Here is a 19675-nt window from a genome sequence, read left to right as displayed (position 1 = left end):
TAAACTAGGCATGCATGAGAATGAAATGGAAGGTGTACTCTGCATAAAAATCCAAGTGAATATAATAGGATAAAGATCACTCTACATAGATAAGAAGCCAGCAGTTCATAATAGAACAGAAGAGTTAGAGCAGCCAATCCACTCCATGCCACTTTTTCAGTATTCCATGTCTCTGATCCGTTGAGTGCCATGCTCCACATGAACATTTCAATGTACTGTTTCCTGTTTTAAACTCTGGTTCTTTGAACACAGTAGCTGCCTCTCCTTCATGAAGGCCGGGAAGGAAGATTGAGATAGTTTTTGTTTGATGTCGGACTAACTTCTTCCATTCAAAATTTCATTGCAACTTATGAGAATGGTGAATTCTACTTTCTCTAGTTTCATCCCCCAAAGTGTGATATCTACCTTTAGTTCAATATTTCTCACACAAAAATTTTAGTTTTCTTCCTGTTGATACTTATGTTCCCTGAGTGCTTGGTCCATAACACTCAGACTTGCTTGCAGTGTAATATGGATAGTGCTGGCAAGAAGCAATTCCCTTGTCTACCACCTTTGTTTACTCTGGCTTATATTTTCCTTCCATTTTTCATTTTTGCGGTTGTTACCTGATTCTTGTAGAGGTAATGAATTATTCTTCTGTCATTGTAGTCTATTCCAAGCACTTCTAGTATCTTTAGCATCTGATGCCACTTTAAGTTCTCAAAGACCTTCTCCAATTTCATAACTCCCACACATAAAGCCACATGTACCATGTTTTGGCCAATACCCTCATGCTGAATATTGCCTCTCATGCTCCTAAGCTTTACTTAAATCCAATTGGTTTTCAATGAAACTTACTTCTTCTATCTTTCCTTCTATTCTTTGGCATTTTATCCAAGTAAGTATAAGTATTTGAGGCATGAGACATCAGGTCCAATGTTCTGTGTTCTTTGCAACTGTTCATGGTTTCTTTGGTATTGCAATCATCACACTTTTGTTTTTCTTGGTCTCAACTATCTCCTTACAAGCTATTTTGCTGTTTTCCTCCATTTTGAGGTTTCTATCCACTCTTCTTTAGTCTTTTTGCACTCTCATATGACTTGGTTCCACACCTTATAATGTATCTCTTCAGCATCATTTCTTTGATTCTTGTCTTTCCTTCTTGTCTTTATGAGGTTCCCTATTTGCTCTATTATCCATAACCACTTAGATTTGGCTGCCCTATGGGTTGCTCATTTACCAATTTGGTTATAATATTCTTCATTTCCTTCTGTCATCCTTCTATTCTTGCCTCATTAATTCCTTCTATTTTTCAGCTAATGATTGTTGTGAACTTTTATCCTGCTTTTCCCTCCTCTTGAATTTTTGTGTTCCACTTGGGTCCCTGTGTGACTTTCTTCATTGACTAACATGTATTATGCTTCACAGCTGTACATGACCACCAGGTTAAAATCGCCATATATATTTGCCCTGTTGTAGCCTTTACATTGTTTAACCTCTCATTCTGACAAAGATGTAGTCAATTTGGGATTTTTCCCCATCCCCTGGCATCCTCACCTCTGATATTGCTCAAAGAGGCTGTTTACCAAAACCATTTTATTTTCATTACAGAATTACCCATCTTTCCCCCAGGATACTTCATTTTCCCAATCCGAATTATCCCCTCTCTGAACACAGCATTCCAATCTCCCCTCACAATACAGTCCTCCTTCCCCATTACTACTTCTAACACTTCTTCCAGCTTCTCTGCTTCTAACATTTGCTCTTCCAAATGGCTGGCACTAGCATTGTATCCATAGACTCTCCCTCTGCTTCTATGACCTAACATTCCACATCCTTTATCCTGCATATTGGGTGGGAACTGCACCCTGGGAGGGAAACATCACAGATGTTATGGGAGGGAGCAGATGCTCCCCTCCCAGTAGTTCCTACCCAGAGATCCCACTGGGAGGCACTGGGAACTGCTGGGAACAGAGATCCCACTGGGCACTACTGGGAGGAGAAGAACTCCCTTCCAAGTAGTTCGTGCCCAGAGATCCTACTAGAAGACTATTTTGCCTCCAGAATATTTTACTGAGATGAATTCTATCACATCATATTGGAATGCAAGGCTGCACCTTATAGAGGAACTAATGTGGGTAATGCAGGATATGTTTCCTGTTGTTCCTCGCATTACAACACCAACACTCTCACAAATATATTATGTATATATATATATTTCACCTTCGCAACCATTGATGTAACCTTTCTGCACAACTCTATACTGCAAACGTTCCCCTCCTTCCTCTGTTGTTTTCTTTTAAACCCCACACATCCCTTGCAGAAAATTTCTCATTGAAATTTCCAATTGCATCTCCTCATCTACATTTCCTTTTGTAGATAGCACATTTATGGCATTCACTTATTCTTGATGCTCACTTGCATTTAAATATAGTATAAAATAAATGGCCAATCAAAACACCATGAGAACTCACTTCGATATTTCAGTGGTCTCAGCCATCTTCATCAGGGTACAAGTGGTATATTATAATATACAAAAATGAGTGAGTGGTGTATGTCATGTTTTACATACATGTGCTACTAAATAAGTAGGGAGACTGAGGTAAATTTGAAAAAAGTATTTAAACGAAAATAAATATGAATATTTGACAGCTAATTAAGACATAAATAAAAGTTAAGTCAAGAAATTAATATGGAGTATAATCCTGAGCAACCCAAAAATCGGTTCTTTGAAATAAAAGCACATGTGTAGACTGCCACAGCTTTTGAGAAGTTGATGTGGAGAAGAATTGAGAAAATAAGTTGGGCAAAATATATGACTAAATTTGTAGTTTTGCATGTGTTAGGGGAATAAAGGAAGTCGTTACATGACATTCGAAAATGGATGGAAAGTGAGATGATGGAGATGGATGATAAAACAAAAGGCTGTGGAGTACAATGCTTGTCATCCTGTAAACTCAACAGCTATCGCATCTTTTAAATGCTGCTGGTCATTAGCATTCAAGGATTAAGTCTTTGTGTTCCAAAAATGTTTGTTGGGTCGTACATTTTCAAGTATTAGGACATCCTGATTCGATTTCCTTTTTTGTGGAATTTTAAATATCCATGAGATAATGGAGCTGCTATACTTACGTTTGGATTTCAAACGTTCTTAATAAATTAAATTTGTTCTCATTATCTACTATAACTTACCATCAAAGTGAACTCAAAAAGGTGGGGTGAAGTTTAGATTTCAAAACTTTTCTGTTTATAAATTTTCAAAATGTTTCTGTTCATAGAGTTCTAGATCTGTACCAAAAATTATTAAATGTATTATAGTGATAGATTTGTAGAGAATTAAAAGCTCCAAAAGTTTTTATTTCCCAAGCAATACACACACACATCATATACATACATACATACATATATATATACACGAGGGTCATCCGGAAAGTAGTACCCGTTCGTGAAATAAAGACACAAAAGTAAATATTAACAAACATAAAAAATTTTATTTGAAAGAGGATACTTTAAACTACTTCTCAACATAATCTCCAAGCAAATTAAGGCATTTGTCATAACGTGTGACAAGTTTCTGTATTCCTGCTGCATAGTCCTTCGCCGCCAGCTCATTGAGATACGCGAGGGACCCATCTTGCACAAATTTTTGCATAATGCAGATGGTGTTTAACAATTTCATGAACAATTGTTCGAGAAACATTGGGAAAATGCTCACAGATGTCATCAATTGTGACGCGCCGATCGTTCCTCACGAATTCGTCAACTGAGCTCACCAGTTGGTCTGTAATGACAGACGGTCTCCCCGAACGCTCATCGTCGTGTGTGTTCCCCCTCCCCATGTTGAAGTTGCGACACCACCGCCGATCAGACGACTCGTCCATTACATTGTCTCCATACACCTCCTTTAATTGGCGATGAATATCACATGGGCGAACGTTTCTTGCATTGAGGAATTTAATCACTGCCCTCACTTCACAACTGGCGGCGTTCTCAATTTTTTTAAACATTGTAAACAATCACAGAAACAACACAGGCAATGCTATATATATATATATATATATATATATATATATATATATATATATATATATATATATATATATATATATATATATATATATATATATATATATATATATATATATATATATATATATATATATATATATATATATATATATATATATATATATATATATATATATATATATATATATATATATATATATATATATATATATATATATATATATATATATATATATATATATATATATATATATATATATATATATATATATATATATATATATATATATATATATATATATATATATATATATATATATATATATATATATATATATATATATATATATATATATATATATATATATATATATATATATATATATATATATATATATATATATATATATATATATATATATATATATATATATATATATATATATATATATATATATATATATATATATATATATATATATATATATATATATATATATATATATATATATATATATATATATATATATATATATATATATATATATATATATATATATATATATATATATATATATATATATATATATATATATATATATATATATATATATATGTGTGTGTGTGTGTGTTTGTGTGTGTGTGTGTGTGTGCATTTCTCATAATTGAAATAGAGAATCAAGATAGCCAACAAAAACAGAGAAACACATGTAAATGAAACTCATGTTTTCCAAATTGTTGGTGGCCAAACCACCTTCCTCTGGGGAAATAAGGAACTTAGGAGAAGGCTTCAAGATGAAAGAATGGAGACACTGGATGGAAGGGGAAGGTAGGGAAATGTTTAGGAGAGAAATATTTGGGACAGGAAGGTTTGTAAGTGTGAGATTGATATGAAAGGTTTTGGGAGCTAAGGGAGGATGAAAATATCTGGAGATTGCGATGATTAGTGTCTGATATTGATCCCTGGCAACTGTTCTCTTGTTTTGAGTTTGATTGGAGGGTTGCCGGGTGGGAGGGATGCTATATGGGAGATACTATAGCATTTATCAAAGGGAGTGTTATGTTTGGAGGCATGCTTTGGGATTGGGAGCATCCCAATCATGGAAGAATTCTTGCATGAGGCACAGTGCTTATTGATCCTAATAATTAGGGGTTGGTACACTGACCAATGTGGAAGCTAGGGCATAATTAGCACTTCAGAAAGTAAGCGGCATTTCTGGAGGCGTATGAGGAGTAGAGAATTGGTGGGAGAAAGTTAAAAAGCAGAAACTATTCCAATCTATGAGACTTTCCTTCAAGGATATAGTTATATTACATAAATATAGTTATATTATAATATAGATATAGTTATATCGTATAAAATAGTATTTACCAAATACACTTTTTCTTGTACTTAAATGTTTGATGTACTTTAAGAAAAAGTTATTGATTGATGATTTGACTAATTGAATTGGGAGTTATTAATTATATGAGAAGAGGCATATGGCTTCTAATAGCTAAAACTTCAATAGTATTTTACATTGCATAATGGTGATAATATTGCTCTCTTCTTCGGAAACACCTCATGTATCTTAGAACCTCTTGCCTTCAAAATATAGCAATGCCTATTTTAAAGTGGTAGTGGCAACTAATAATTAATTAGCAAATAAGAAACTTGCTCAACCTGGTTACTTCATTATGTTTCAGAGCCACAAGCGGATCAGTTGACATAGCCGAGATCCCTAGTATGGGTTTGGTCAGGGATGGCTCTCCATGTGGAGATAATTTGGTAAGGAATATCTCCTTAATAGATCAAAATATTCCCATTTCTATGTTAATTTGAGTTTGTCAGCACTAAATTTTCCTCTTTTGCATAGTTTTAATGGTTTGCATTTTTAATGCTATGACAGAAAATAATTTTTTCAACTAGTCTGCGATCTGAGTGAATAAATAAAGTCATTTCATGCATATTAATAATGCTATTATATTACCTCTTCAAAATTAACTTAAGTAAGGAATTTTGCCTTCTTTGTATACCTTCTTCATTGCTTTAAAATTTCCCTTGTATAATCTCTTTTTTTTATTGGACTACACTGCAAAGACATATTGTGACTCATTAAAAGTGAGACAAAAATATCTAACGCTACCTCTTGGATTTGCAGATTTGTGTGAACCAGACATGCACTAGTATATTTCCTCATATTGATCAAGGCAAATGCCCCAGCAACCACAACAACCATGAATGTTCAGGCCATGGGGTGAGTAATTGCAATTGATGATCAAATAGTTGTGCAGGCATAATCCTGATTTACTGTAGGGTTGAATGTTTATTGCGTAAGACTTTACAATATGATTTTGAAATAACAAATGCAGTGCCTTAAAAGCTTGAACAACTAATAAGTAATTCAACTATTAATGATGGTGTGCTTGTCTTGATAACTACATAAGTCTTCTACACTTACAATTTTTTTATCAGTATTTGTCTGATGGTTTATTCTCACTAAATGTTCATCATTCTTGTAAAACTTTTATACCATATATCAATTACATCACAATCGCTATATTCTGGAAGCTCCTTAATCCTGGCTTTTCATTCAAGGTCTGTACAAACGTCAACAAATGTTATTGTGAAATTGGTTGGAGTGGCTCTGACTGTTCAATCCAGTTTGAAGTCACAACCCCCGTTACAACTGCTACTATCACTCAAGTAGATAATTCTAAGAAGAGTGACATTGAAAGTAAGATGGAGAAAAAAGAGACCCCTTATGGTAAGTTTGTTTTAATTGGCTCATTTATTATGGATATAAAGAATGTTATTACTTCAAATAGTTCACAGGAAAGAGCACATTTGTATTTTCACATTTGCTTTCTTAGTCATTTCTACTGATTTTATTTGTTAGTTTTCAAAAATTATTTTAAAATATTTAAAGTTTGCCATCATCAATCAATCTGAAAGTGCCCTTTCATCAGATTATTAATTTCAATTTTCCAGCACTGAATTACAAACAAAAAAATTGGAGGAAAAAGTAATATACTCCAATTTTATAATAAATGAATCTTTGATTCCATTCACAATACTAGGGTAGGAGCAAACAAATTTAAGATTTGTTACCACCTCCTATCTTATACCATGTGGTTTTTCATTGTCAAATAATGAAGAATTATGTTATGAATGTTCTCTTTTTCAGGGTCAAATGCTGCAGCAGACTTCTCTATTTTAATTTATTTCTTGTTTCCTAACTGGATTGATTTGAATTTTCATTTCACTTTTACATATTTTCATCCCCACCTCCTAACCTTGTATTAACATATTTCACCAGAATCATTTATCATCATCAATGTTATGAATTATGTTCACAGTCACGAAGTGTAGTGAGTCATACATAAAACTAAATAATAGATAGCTTCTTGGATATTTTCCAAAAAATTGTCCGGAAATAATAATTAGCCATAGTTGGCATGATATTTTTTATTTAAATCTTGCAAATCATTTTAAGTAGACTAAAAATATCCATAGTCAATTACCTCTCAACTAATTAATGTATTTGAGGATTGTGTGACTACTCATCACTAATCGAACCGTTTCATTGCAGGAGGGAGCAATAACAACCTCAGTACCCTGTCAATGGTGTTTATTCTGGTAGGGGTGGTTAAGGGAGTCTTCATTTGCTTTGCACTAATGGCTGTTTGCTACAGGTACAGTGTCGGAGATGTAGTTCCCTTTGCTTGTATCCAGGGTAGACTTTGCTGTTGTGCTTCATGTGTAATTTGAAAATAACCCCGAGCAGTGGTATCCTGATGTACTCCATGTCTGATTGAGAAAATGTTGCTTTGTTGTTTGTCTTGAGAGAGTGAATGTATGGTGTGTGAGCTACTAAATGTACATTTTTGCCATTATTTTTTAAGGTCATCTGAAAAACAGACTTGAATGACAACTCCATTGACAGTCAGTGCTTAAAGAAAAAATATCATGGGAAATCATCAGGAAAAGTGCATATTTATCTTTCCAGTATATGTGAACAATTTTAGGAAGCGATTATTAAGTAGGCTCAAGTGATAAAAAAATGTAAATATTGGAGTTTAAATAACTTTGATTATCAATGGAAAGTGGGAATTCAAAATTCAGTCTAATGGATGCAAACCCTGTGCCTCTTTTTTCACACAATTCATCCCAGGTCAGATAAGAGTTCCATATTACCAATACATGATGCAAATCATAATCCATTAATTCTCCTTAACTAGTGATCCTAAAATCTCTTTCTCATTTTGAGTCGGCCTTCAACAGGGATTATAATCATTGGTTGGATCCTTTTCATTTATGTGTATTTTATTTCACTCATCAATTGCATTGCTGCACTATTACTTTCTATTAAATGTATTGAAGTGCTTCAATACGGGCTGCACAAGACCTCAGAAAGAGGATAACAGCAGTACATATTTTGAAGGCTCCAATAACTCCACTCAAATATTAGCAACATAAACATGGAAGCGGAGTATGTCATGTGAAAATGTTGTTTGGTGATTTTAAAGTAATGACAAGATTTTGTTAAAAATAATTAAGAGTCATTATTGAATCAATTAGAAATTTTGTACTTGGTATTTTCCTGAATGATGACTATATTCAAAAGGTTTCAAGACTATCCAATTTAGGTAAACAACATTTTTGTGCCAGTTCTTGAAAGTCACTTCCTATTGCTGTTAAATTTTGTTGCTTCCATGAAAAAGGTTCAGTTTTTGGTGCATAATTTTGAAACATAATAGTCAGTGAAGAGGCTAAAGATTGATGTAGTTGATGTTAGAAATAAAATTCACCCCAGAGCTGCCAACATGCCAAAACCAATTTCTCTTTCTTTCCCTCAACTCTTCCCCTCCTACTAATACCAATTTTTTTGGTACACTCACTAATCCTTTAAACTCTTTTAGCATTTCTCCCATATTGTCAAACTCTCCACTAAAAAGCAGTCATTGAATAAAACACAGATGATTCTTCATTTATCCTAGAAAATGAAAAATATAAGGTAGTGAGTAATAGTGAGAAATTTCATTTGAATTTCTTCAAATTCAAGTCTGTTTTTCTCCCGTGCTGAGCCCATTGCAAAATGGGCAAGGCATTCAGCTTATTTTGCAGTTGAACTTATTGGTGCTTTGGTGACTGGTGCGTGTGCAGACACTACATGTACCTCTTGGTTCTCTATGTTGTATCGGTCTATGTAGTTCGTGTTACTCATGAAAGAGCAATTTGCCATGCGTTAATGCTGCTGACATGATTTCTTTTCTTTCTTTTTTTTTCTCTCTCTACTTTATATAACTGTCTGCATGATGATGTGGATCTTCCTCACATTTGCCTGGTGCACGCCGCTGCCCTCTGGTGCTCCGGTTTGTGGCGACCAACAATAACTGAATCACGAACTCCGATGATGGGTGATGCACTAACCAACCTCTTGTGTGTTGTGCTGCCGTGCCTCGTAACTGTTATCCGTGATGAACAAATATAAAAAAACAAACCTGACTAACATGCTGTATCACATACACAAATGCTTCTGTTTATTTTTGGAAAACAATACATACAAAAACATTATATTACAACGGACATATGTGTCTTCAAAATGTGGGGAACTGCCACGTGCAAATGTGTGTGTAAACATGAAAACTAATTGAATTTGTCTGCTGGTGGAAAAATGATACAAAAAACCCCCGGAACATGTGACATTAATTCCTTGGGGAAAACATACGCTCTTACATACATTCGTGTAAAATAATGATACCTTTAAATTCACATGCACTGTGCAGAGAACTACCACAGTACAAATACAGTGTTCTTAGTGGGAATGCTGATGTCGGTGGTAGGGGGTGTGTTTATTGTATTTGCTCTGATGGCTCTCTGCTACAGGTCAGTCGTAGTACACAAAAACTTCTCCCTCTGCCTCAGGTTAGTGAGCAGAAAGCAGGTAGCATTATTACCATAAATAGATACTAGCCATTAGATTAGTGGATGCACATTCCCAAAAAAATCAAATGTTCATGTTCTCTCTTCATGGGTATGTGTTAAAAACTCAATCGCTGTCATCAAATACATACCTTTATAATGAGAATTATCCACGTGCCTTAATAGAAATCACTTCTAAGATGCATCACCAAAGTACGCATTCACACATATTTTTGTTGCAAATCTCCTTTAAAAAGTGCACTGTCTTAGTAGTTTTTTGTGGTGTTTCACTGTTTGTAGCATTGTGATTGGTCACTATATGTTGATTTGATGACACTGATTGAAACAATTAGCAGGCCAATAAAAAAGGCATGTATGGAGTTAATGAAAATATTGTAGCTTTGTTTAAAGTAATTTCTGTAGTTAAATTTGATGAATTCAAATGTGTATCTTTGAAACACTATAATTATCCTGCATGCAATTACATGGTGGTTGCCTGAGAAAATGCTTCCTTGCTGTCTCTCTATACCTCTTGGAATCTATATAAAACAGCTTTTAAATATCTGGCCTGTCTCTTGACCAGTACTTAAATGTACCAGTTCTTTCAGTGTTCTGTGTTGGAACCTCTATGTTTATCTGTTTTTAGTTGTTCTGTTCTTGTATCTTTCAGTGTGGTTGTGCCCACGCCGTAGGTGTGTCTCGTTTGTACGTATGTGAGTGTGCTAGTGTGCGTGCGACCGAGTATCTGTGTGTTTCACCCATCCTCTCTCTTTCTCTCTCTCTCCTCCTCTGCCTCACTCTTAATCTGATCATCTTTCTCTCTTCAATCCACTGCATAAGTAATGTATATATGTGTATATATATTTATATTTAATATATGAAAAATATCTATATATACATATCCAACTTTATAAAAGATTTGTCTGTAATTATCAACAACCTCTGCTGTAAATACGGTAACTAGCAAAAGACATGCACTAACTCCCTTAGTTATTTGCACATAAGATACAGTATCAAAAAGTTATTTTTACTTTTCTCTTGGAAGGTAATTTTTATCATTTCTATATGAGTGAGTGATGAAGTGGATCTCATTGTTTTCCGTTCAATCACTCCCTCATCATTAAATGGCATTTTAGATAGATAGTTCCAGCTTCATTTTTTGCTAATGTTTAAACAATGGCTTTATTTCCACTTTGAAAATGCACTATTAACTTATTTCATCAATGTCATTTTAAAGAAACAGTGATTTCTCCCTCTTTGTTTGACTTTTCATGCTAACTACATTTCTGGAGGGAAACAGTTAATATTGGCTAAGTTACATAATTGGAAGGCTGAAGTTTAGTATAAAACAAAATTCATGCATAAGCATCTTGTATAAGTGCCTCTTACCTCCATTAACTTTAAATCACATATGTGCCTTAATATCAATAATTAGAAATTAGCTGTCAATATATTAGCAAACTCTTCACGTTACAGTGAGGAGCAATTTAACATGTTCAGTATTATTTAAAACATAGTTTCACTGATTTCTGCTCTGTAGATGCTCTGCTCAAAGTTTACTATAAATCTTATATTTTGATCAAAATAAGCTGAAGTAGTTCTACATTTCATGTTAATTTTACAACCAAGCTTTATTTAAGTGTGCTAGATAAGAAATTACTATATCTCATGCCACTAAACTCACTTGGTCAGCTTAATTTATTAGTATATTTGCCAAGTGCACTCTTAAAACATATTTTGATTCAATTTTGGTGCATATTTTTCCTTTTAATGAGTTAAACAGAATAATTTTGTAATTTGAATTTTTATTCAAAATACTAATGCATTAAAATTTTATCAAATATTTAGCATGGCATTCAAATACTGTTGTTGTTGTTAGAAATTTCCTTTTTCATTTAATAAGCAGTAGACATTGAAAATGTGTCTGTAGTGTAGTAAATGAGGAATCAATAGCCTGTGCAGTCAATCTGATCTAAAGTACAGTTTCTCAAACTATTTTACATCTTCATTTACTAAATCCATAATGGGTGTAATATATTCAAAGATATTTGAATCTTCTGAAATGAAATATATTAGGTTTATGCTCTACTCAGTCAGAAGGTAGCTATATAAAAATGCCATGTTTACTTGGTCTTTGGGTTCTCGGAAAATTTATAAAGGCTTGAGCATAGCTTGACTGCTCAGATGATATGTAACCATGGATATTAGTTATTTGATTTTAAATATAGAAATATAATTTGTTTAACAAGTCAAAATGAAAAATTATCCATACTAGTGCATTGGTGTAGGCATGTAAAACTTTATATAAAATTCTGGCTTCTCATTCATTTCTACTAAGTAATTATATATGAATTGAAAATATTAATGAATTAATGATTGTTTCTGTGAATTCAATTTTAGTTTTGATAAAAAATGTTAAATGAACCACATAACATGTTCAGCAAATTGAATTTCCTGTTACGTGATGAGGATACTGCTTTTAATCTTTCTATCAGAAGGAAGAGCACGATGCCGAAGTATGACCCCCCTTATGTGAAAAAGCCAATGGTGAAGAAGTTTGCAGGGAAAGGCCCCCCTAGTCATAACCCAGAAGAAGCCGCCGCTATGGAAAGTGTTAACAAGATTCTCACTTTTGGAAGTATGCCTTCATATAGGTAAGATTACACAGATGGTTAACTGTTGAAAGAACCTATGGATATTAATACTATTGAGACTTGTTATGTTGTAATCCATTCCATTTCCATACTCTGTTGTATGTACTGTAATTAGAGAGAACCGTATGTCATGTAATAATGTGATATGAGCTGAAATCAACCCCTGGGATCCTAAAGACCAATGTGGCATTTCTTCTCAGATATAAATAAATGATAATGTAGTAGTGTATGATTTCTACTCATTTTTTGCATCTGTCCTTTCCCAAAAGAGAGTCAGATCATTGCTCTGTTTTACATATGGTCTGTGGAGTGAGTGCGACTGTGTGTATGCAAATGTATGAGTCCAAAGCATATTTGTGGTCGGTATTATTTGCATTTCATTGTTTTTTCTTGTTTAAGTGTATATTCTTTTACTGCCATGAATTAAATTTTTACAGTAATTATTGTAATGATCAAGTCTTCATTTAGTTGCTTCAATGCTGGATATTTTGATACAATTTTTGTGCAGACAGCTGATTATTAGTGCAGTCTGCTCATGTTCATGTACATGGCAAAGTGTAAATTATGCAAACCATTGTTTTGTGCTTTTTTCCAGTGGCTCATACATACCTACTATAGTTTCAGATTTTTAGAAGCCATTTCAAGGCTTGAATAGAAAACTGCTGAATATGAAATTGTATTAATATTGGTGTTTAATTATTTTTAAAATAATGAAATTTAAACCAATATTATTGTGTCCCTCAAACTGTATAAATGGCCAATAATACTGAATGTGAAATCAAAAATAAATACATGTCTTTGTTCTTTCCTCAGTAGGAGGAGTTGTGACATACTAACTTAGAACAGTATACTGTTGTTTGATTATTAATTAACAAAAATTCAATAACTGTCAGCTTTGTAACAATATTACTTTTATAGAAATGTTATTTATTTAAGAATTAATTCATTTAGATAATAATTTGGTGCTTTGTATCAACCTGCAAATAATATGATAGTTCATTATTGTTAAATGCACTAAACAGTTCTGGAGGAATATATGTATATATCTCACAGTAAAATTGCTGTTTCTCTAATAATAATAAATTTAAAATATTGTCATCATGATATCCAAATAACCTACTTTTCTTAAAAGTGTATGAAAAAGACAATTTTCATTCCATACCGTAATTTCATATATCTGAAATTAGTCAGAAGAGATTAATAAACAGACTAATTTTTTTTCTATTTTAACCTTCTAAGAGTTAGGTGTAACACCAAATGAACGAAAATGTCTCAAAGTTATTTTGTGCTATGCTTGAACTTATTTCTTTGTTGCACTTCTGCACTATTATGCAGTGATGATAATTAAATCTATTACTTCATACTTTAGAACTCATAAATGTACAGTAGAGCCCTGTTATAATGTATTTTATCTTACTGCAAAATCATGTTTAAGGTCACTGAAAAGCCATCCATTTGTGTTCCATGAATAAGAAGCAACATGTGCTTATTATTATAGACAAATTACACCAACTCTTAATGCAATTTGACTAGAGTTTTTGAATTTTCATATTTCATTCTGTCAAATCATGTAAAGTAATTAATATTCCAATGATGGTGAGTTCTTTCTCTCCCAATCAGTAGTAAGTACTATTTGCACATTGTGAGTAAATCAATAGGTCTTTACTATTTAAATAATTCAGCCAATAATTAATACTATTTAACTGTATGAATTTCCTAGAACTGTTAACCATAACCATGGTTTAAATATTTGTTAAACTCTGCTAACTTTGTTCATAAATGCAATATGCTACAGCACCGCAAAATGTCTTTAGATGTGATCTATGATGCCAAAAAACATATTTTACTGCTAAAGGACAACTTGTGAATATCAATACTATCAATCCATAAGGAAGAATTAAAACCATAATTCTTAAATTGCCAATATTCTTGCTAACTGGTTTCTAAAAGCTTTATTAATGACAATATTCAAAATGAGTATGTACATCTTATTATATGATATGAATATTGTATGAGTAAATGTATGCAGTCACTTGAGAAAGGTTTATGAATGCTGACATAATTTGTTTTTTATTCAATCTTCAGCAATGAAAATTCATTTGAAAATTTTCAATTTTGGTTATTCATGTACTTGCAAATGTGTTGACATAATCTTTAGCATTGATTCCCAACTTCCAAATTATATGAATTTTGAGCTAAAGATAAGCATTTTGTTCAATTACCTCAAATATTTGTTAATATTAAAATTTTGTAACAGTCAAACCTATAATTAAATTCTTTAAAATTCTGTTGAATTGCTAATCACCTATATTTATATTTGGGTGTTCTTTATATTTTGCCAAACCCATTTTATAACGGGGTTCTACTGTAATAGTGTTGAGGTCAATTTTAAATGGTCTAGTTTATTGATATATAGTATATTTACATAAGTCGAATGCAAAACCAAAAGACATCTTGTCTCCTCTGTTGTTAGTCGGCCAGACGTTCAGACGCGGGTCCTCTACCGGCCAAGCAACCACTCGCATATGACAGCGGGAGTCTCATCACGCTTGCAGTTAGTTTATGTGGAATCTTGGTAAACACTGAGAACCCACAATTTTGAAAATCAGTCAGCAGATTTGACAGTTGTTAGCTACGATGAGGAGATAATCTTGGCCGTAGCCAGGCTCGGCTAGAATCTCATTTAACGTGGTTAACCACACCATTGTTCCATGAAATGAAATGGATCGTACCGAAAATATTCTCTCCATATTTGGAAAATAACATCTCTGAAAAAATTTGTTCACATTGTTTACCACACATTTGTTTGTGAATGTCAAATTTATGTTTTTAGTCTTGTTGTTGAGATATAAATTTTAGCCCCAAAAATCTGTTTTTATTTATTTTTTTTGTCAAAGTCATTTTATAGAGTGAATGTTTGTAGTATCAACTTTTGTCTCAGTTTAGTAATTCCTTCCTTATTAGAGAATATTGTTCATGCATATTAATCCACCCTTAGAATGAACTTACGAAATAAAATTCAGTTTGTTTGATTTAAGTACATTCACTAAATATGCTCAGCATTAGTATTTAAAACCATTAGCACACTCTTGCAATTTAAAAAAAGTCTGCTATGGCAACATAATGAGTGTGTTACTTGGTATACTTACTCAAGTATTGGCCATTGGTTAAAAGTAAATTATTTTAATTTTCTGCTCTACCTCTTTTGCAATTAAAATGGCTCTCAAATTAGCTTTTTCATTTTAGTTTTGCTATTCACAGTATTCTTTGTGTTCTCGTATTCCTTATTTTGAGGATCTAAATACATTGTACAAAGTAGTAGTGTTATGGAGTGATATATTGGCCAGCAGTACTGAGCAACAGGCAATCACTTGAGATATTTTATTTATTTTCAAAATAATTTCAGGAATGCAATTGCATTGTAATTTTTTCAAAACCACTTCCTTGAGTAGAATTGTTTGTGCATTCTGCATGGTTGTTATGTGTGCTGTAGCTGGATGGTCTTGATGTTTGCTGATATTATATAAAATAATTTAAAGCACAATTGTATGCTCCTGTCTCTGTTATTTTCCTACCCCTACAGAGAGCACAAACTACAGCAGTTGAAAAGACATGGTGGAGGGTCTGGGAGTGAGGAAGAAGCAGGACACTCAGGTATGTTAGCTTTGATATCACTAGCTAACTATAGTTCTTATCTATTTTCATGGTGTCATTTAACATGTAAGAATACATATTTTTAATTAAGTTTATTTCATTTGAATAAATATTGAGGTTCAATGTAAGAGTTAATATTTTTTCTAAACTGCCTAAATCAAAGCAGCTCAATGTATTGAAAAATTATTTGCCTGATGCAGGAACCCCATATTTCAGTGACAATACATGGCATATTGCTTTCTGAGCATTTGTATTTTCTAAGCTCATAGATTATCCATAATATAGCCGATAGATGCACTTAAATGGCATTGAACATCATCAACACAAAAAGGTAAATTACTTGCCAAATATTTATCAATTGCACTTAAAATGGCAACTTATATGAGGAAATTTGTGCAGCACTGCAGTAAATTGACTATGTCAAACCATTCAATCAGTAGCTTATCTGAAGGTAAGCCCCTTCCTTACTGTTCTCCAGCGCTCACAGCCATTGACTGTAATTATACTAGAATAGTAGTAAGCTACACTTTTACTTAAGAAATCTTGGGAAGCCTACCTCATTTAAGTAAATTACTCAGGCAGCATACAGATTGTATTATGACCTTTTTAATCATTTATCTACAATAGCGAGGGACAAGCAAGTAACTACATTAGCTCCTTTAGCAGATTTTTTTGTCCAAAATATTTAAGTGCTCAGTCACATTCATATTTCTTTTGAAATGTTATCCACTGTTTCCAAAAAAAAGTAAGTCATCCAGGAAAAAGTAAATGAGTTATTTTTGGTACTTCCAACTAAGTGATAGCCACCAAGAGGGCAATTCAAGGTGAGTTAGTGTTAGTAGAATAATGGTGTGTCATTGAATTAGTATTGAAGGTACACCATGAGGTTCAAATAATACTTAGCTGCCAGAGTGGGTTCAGTTTTCCTTAAATGCATGTAGATTGAATTTCTGCAATTTAAGCATGCTATAGGAAGAAAAACATTGGGTTATGTTAAATATATATTGAGCAATTAACACAGTACACCCACTCAGATTTGATTCTGAACTTTCAATTTGAGGATTCATTGTATTGTTTTGCTATGGTTTAAGAAAATAATGTTTTTTTCATCCCATTAGTTTTCAAAATTTTAGTAATTTTCATTATACTTCACACTTAATCAAAAGAACAAAATCAATGCATCAAGTGTTTCTCTTTGCAAATGAATTGAGCTAAATGTCCTTATGAATTTAAGCTAAACAGGTAAATTTTGAGATTGGTCATCCTTTTAACCCCTTTAACTTCTAGTTTGACTCCTCCACTCTACCTACCTTCCTTCCGTAAATCCCCCAGTGTGTGATTTTGATTGTGTTCCAAAGAAATATGGCACAAAGGAAATATTATTACCTGCTAACATAATTCTATTAATATGATTAGGCAGGTGGTGTATTGCTTTTGCATATTCCTTGCTTTAATCATTATATTTTTTATTAATTAAAAGTAATGTTACATTTAAAAGATATGGAATAGGGCAGAGGGTCATTCAAGATCAGTAAGGTAACCTTCAGTAAAATTGACATCACATTAATCTTAAAATGTTACTTTTAATATACAAAAATAATATAATTTGAAAGTAATTCAATAGGTAAATTCTTCAAAACTTCTTAAACATTAGACAATTCTTTTAATTCTGCGAAATTTTTACCATAGTGAAATTAGGTTCAAATTTTAGAAAGCCTCATCCATTAAACTCCCATGAAATTTTTGTAAAATATTCAACCATATAGTATTATTTTAATTATACAGACATTGAATGTGAGGTTGAGATAACATTTCACCCAATTGAAAAGAATATCAATTCAAAACATTCTCCTCATCTAAAGCTAATACTTGTTAGGCAGCTAGTTCAACTTCAAAACATGTATATACCACTTGGTCTGATGGTATTAGTATTAATAGTTAAATAATGACTTCTAGTCTGATATTTCATATCAGATTTCATTATCCAATTTAGGGGCAACTTGGTAGGTATTTATTACATTATTCATTGAAAATTATAATTTATGAATACCATCAGAGACATAAATATGCCACACAAAATGTCAAGAGTTTTAAACATCTTGCATAATTCCATGTACAATTGTATCACAATATTTTTATTGAAATGCAATATTCATTTTGTTCATTAGTAATCTCCTATGTGGTACTGTGTTTAAACCTCTCTCATTTAACGCCCACATAACTCCTTTGTGCTCAGGTGAATTGTACATTGCTTGTATTTTTCTTCTTCCCTCTTTGTACCTCTCAAAGGGTATATTCTCACCCCATAAATATTTGACAGATGCCAGTGAGACTGCTCAATTTTACCCTGAAATAATTACCTTTTTGATTTACAAAGCACCCTCTTTACATACATACTGGATTATCTTTTTACTCTCATTCTAATTGTATGCCGAAATACAAGTAGAGCTGATTTTAAGGTTAGAACCAACATCTAAGGCCTCTTATCAAAGTGAATATTAAACTTACGTAATCAGGCAAAACTGAATAGAAATTTTTTTATCATTAAGTCATCAGGATAACTGAGTGAGATACATAAAACGCTTTAACAAAAAAATAATAAAAATACTTAAGTTACTGATACATGTCAAATTAATTTTATGATATAATTATCCTGAATTAATATATAAGTTTCATAACAGACACTTTATTGAATAGCTAATTTAATTTATAATAAGTTGATAGCACATTTGCAAGGTGCCAAAACCAATGCATATGACCTCAAATACCTGTACATTGATGTTATGCCACAGTATAATTGGTGTGCTTGAATGGTATTCTTTTAAAATGGTCACAGAAGCATCTTCAAGTGCTCAATGAGTGCTTCTACTTATAGAAAGTCTCCTATTTATATTTCGGTATCAATTACTTATTATAGCAATTATAAATTATTTTAACAATTCATTACATTGTTGGGGGAAAGAAATATAAGATATATTTGCTATTGTAATTAATTTTCAATGGAAATTTCATTTTTCAGGTCAAAGCTTTGTGTTCTCAGTCATAAATATACAATTGGGGCCACAACTTTATCTAGCCCCATACTATTTATGCAGTCGGCATATGCACAGGTTGGAAGTTAAACATCATCACCCATCCTAAAATTGGTCTGATGGAGGTTCGATTAGATTCTCCAATCTTCTTCATGAACTAATATTTTCTGCTATTTGGATTGTTATTATAAGTGTCTCATTCAGCATTTTCCTCTGTGGTTCTTCTCCTCATAATAGATATCTTCAAAAACTCTCTTTATTGAGCATTCATGTCTATAAAGGTTATCCCTCCTTTTTTTAGTGTCCTAATTTGGTTAATTTTTCCCATTATTTATGAAACTTCATTTGTTATAAAATACCATCCACTTGGTCTTATTCCATCTCTTTTCTTACTATAATTTCATTGCCTACAATCTTCTCTT

General features: G+C 32.5%; 1 protein-coding gene across 1 annotated transcript in view; it reads left to right on the top strand.

The window, feature by feature from the left end:
• The window catches only part of mmd (disintegrin and metalloproteinase domain-containing protein mind-meld), a 997749-nt gene that overhangs the window by 962852 nt on the left and 15222 nt on the right, over positions 1-19675 (top strand). Inside the window, exons 20-26 of the mRNA XM_071590726.1 lie at positions 5695-5776; positions 6150-6245; positions 6587-6755; positions 9778-9916; positions 12409-12567; positions 15041-15121; positions 16151-16221. Of these exons, the coding sequence (XP_071446827.1) occupies positions 5695-5776; positions 6150-6245; positions 6587-6755; positions 9778-9916; positions 12409-12567; positions 15041-15121; positions 16151-16221 (797 nt within the window). The remainder of the gene's footprint in view (positions 1-5694; positions 5777-6149; positions 6246-6586; positions 6756-9777; positions 9917-12408; positions 12568-15040; positions 15122-16150; positions 16222-19675) is intronic.

The sequence above is a fragment of the Hetaerina americana genome, unplaced genomic scaffold (genome assembly GCF_022747635.1).
Source record: "Hetaerina americana unplaced genomic scaffold, ioHetAmer1.1.p SCAF_4, whole genome shotgun sequence".
NCBI classification, from domain to species: Eukaryota; Metazoa; Arthropoda; class Insecta; order Odonata; family Calopterygidae; genus Hetaerina; species Hetaerina americana.
This window is presented reverse-complemented; position numbering and strand designations above follow the sequence as displayed.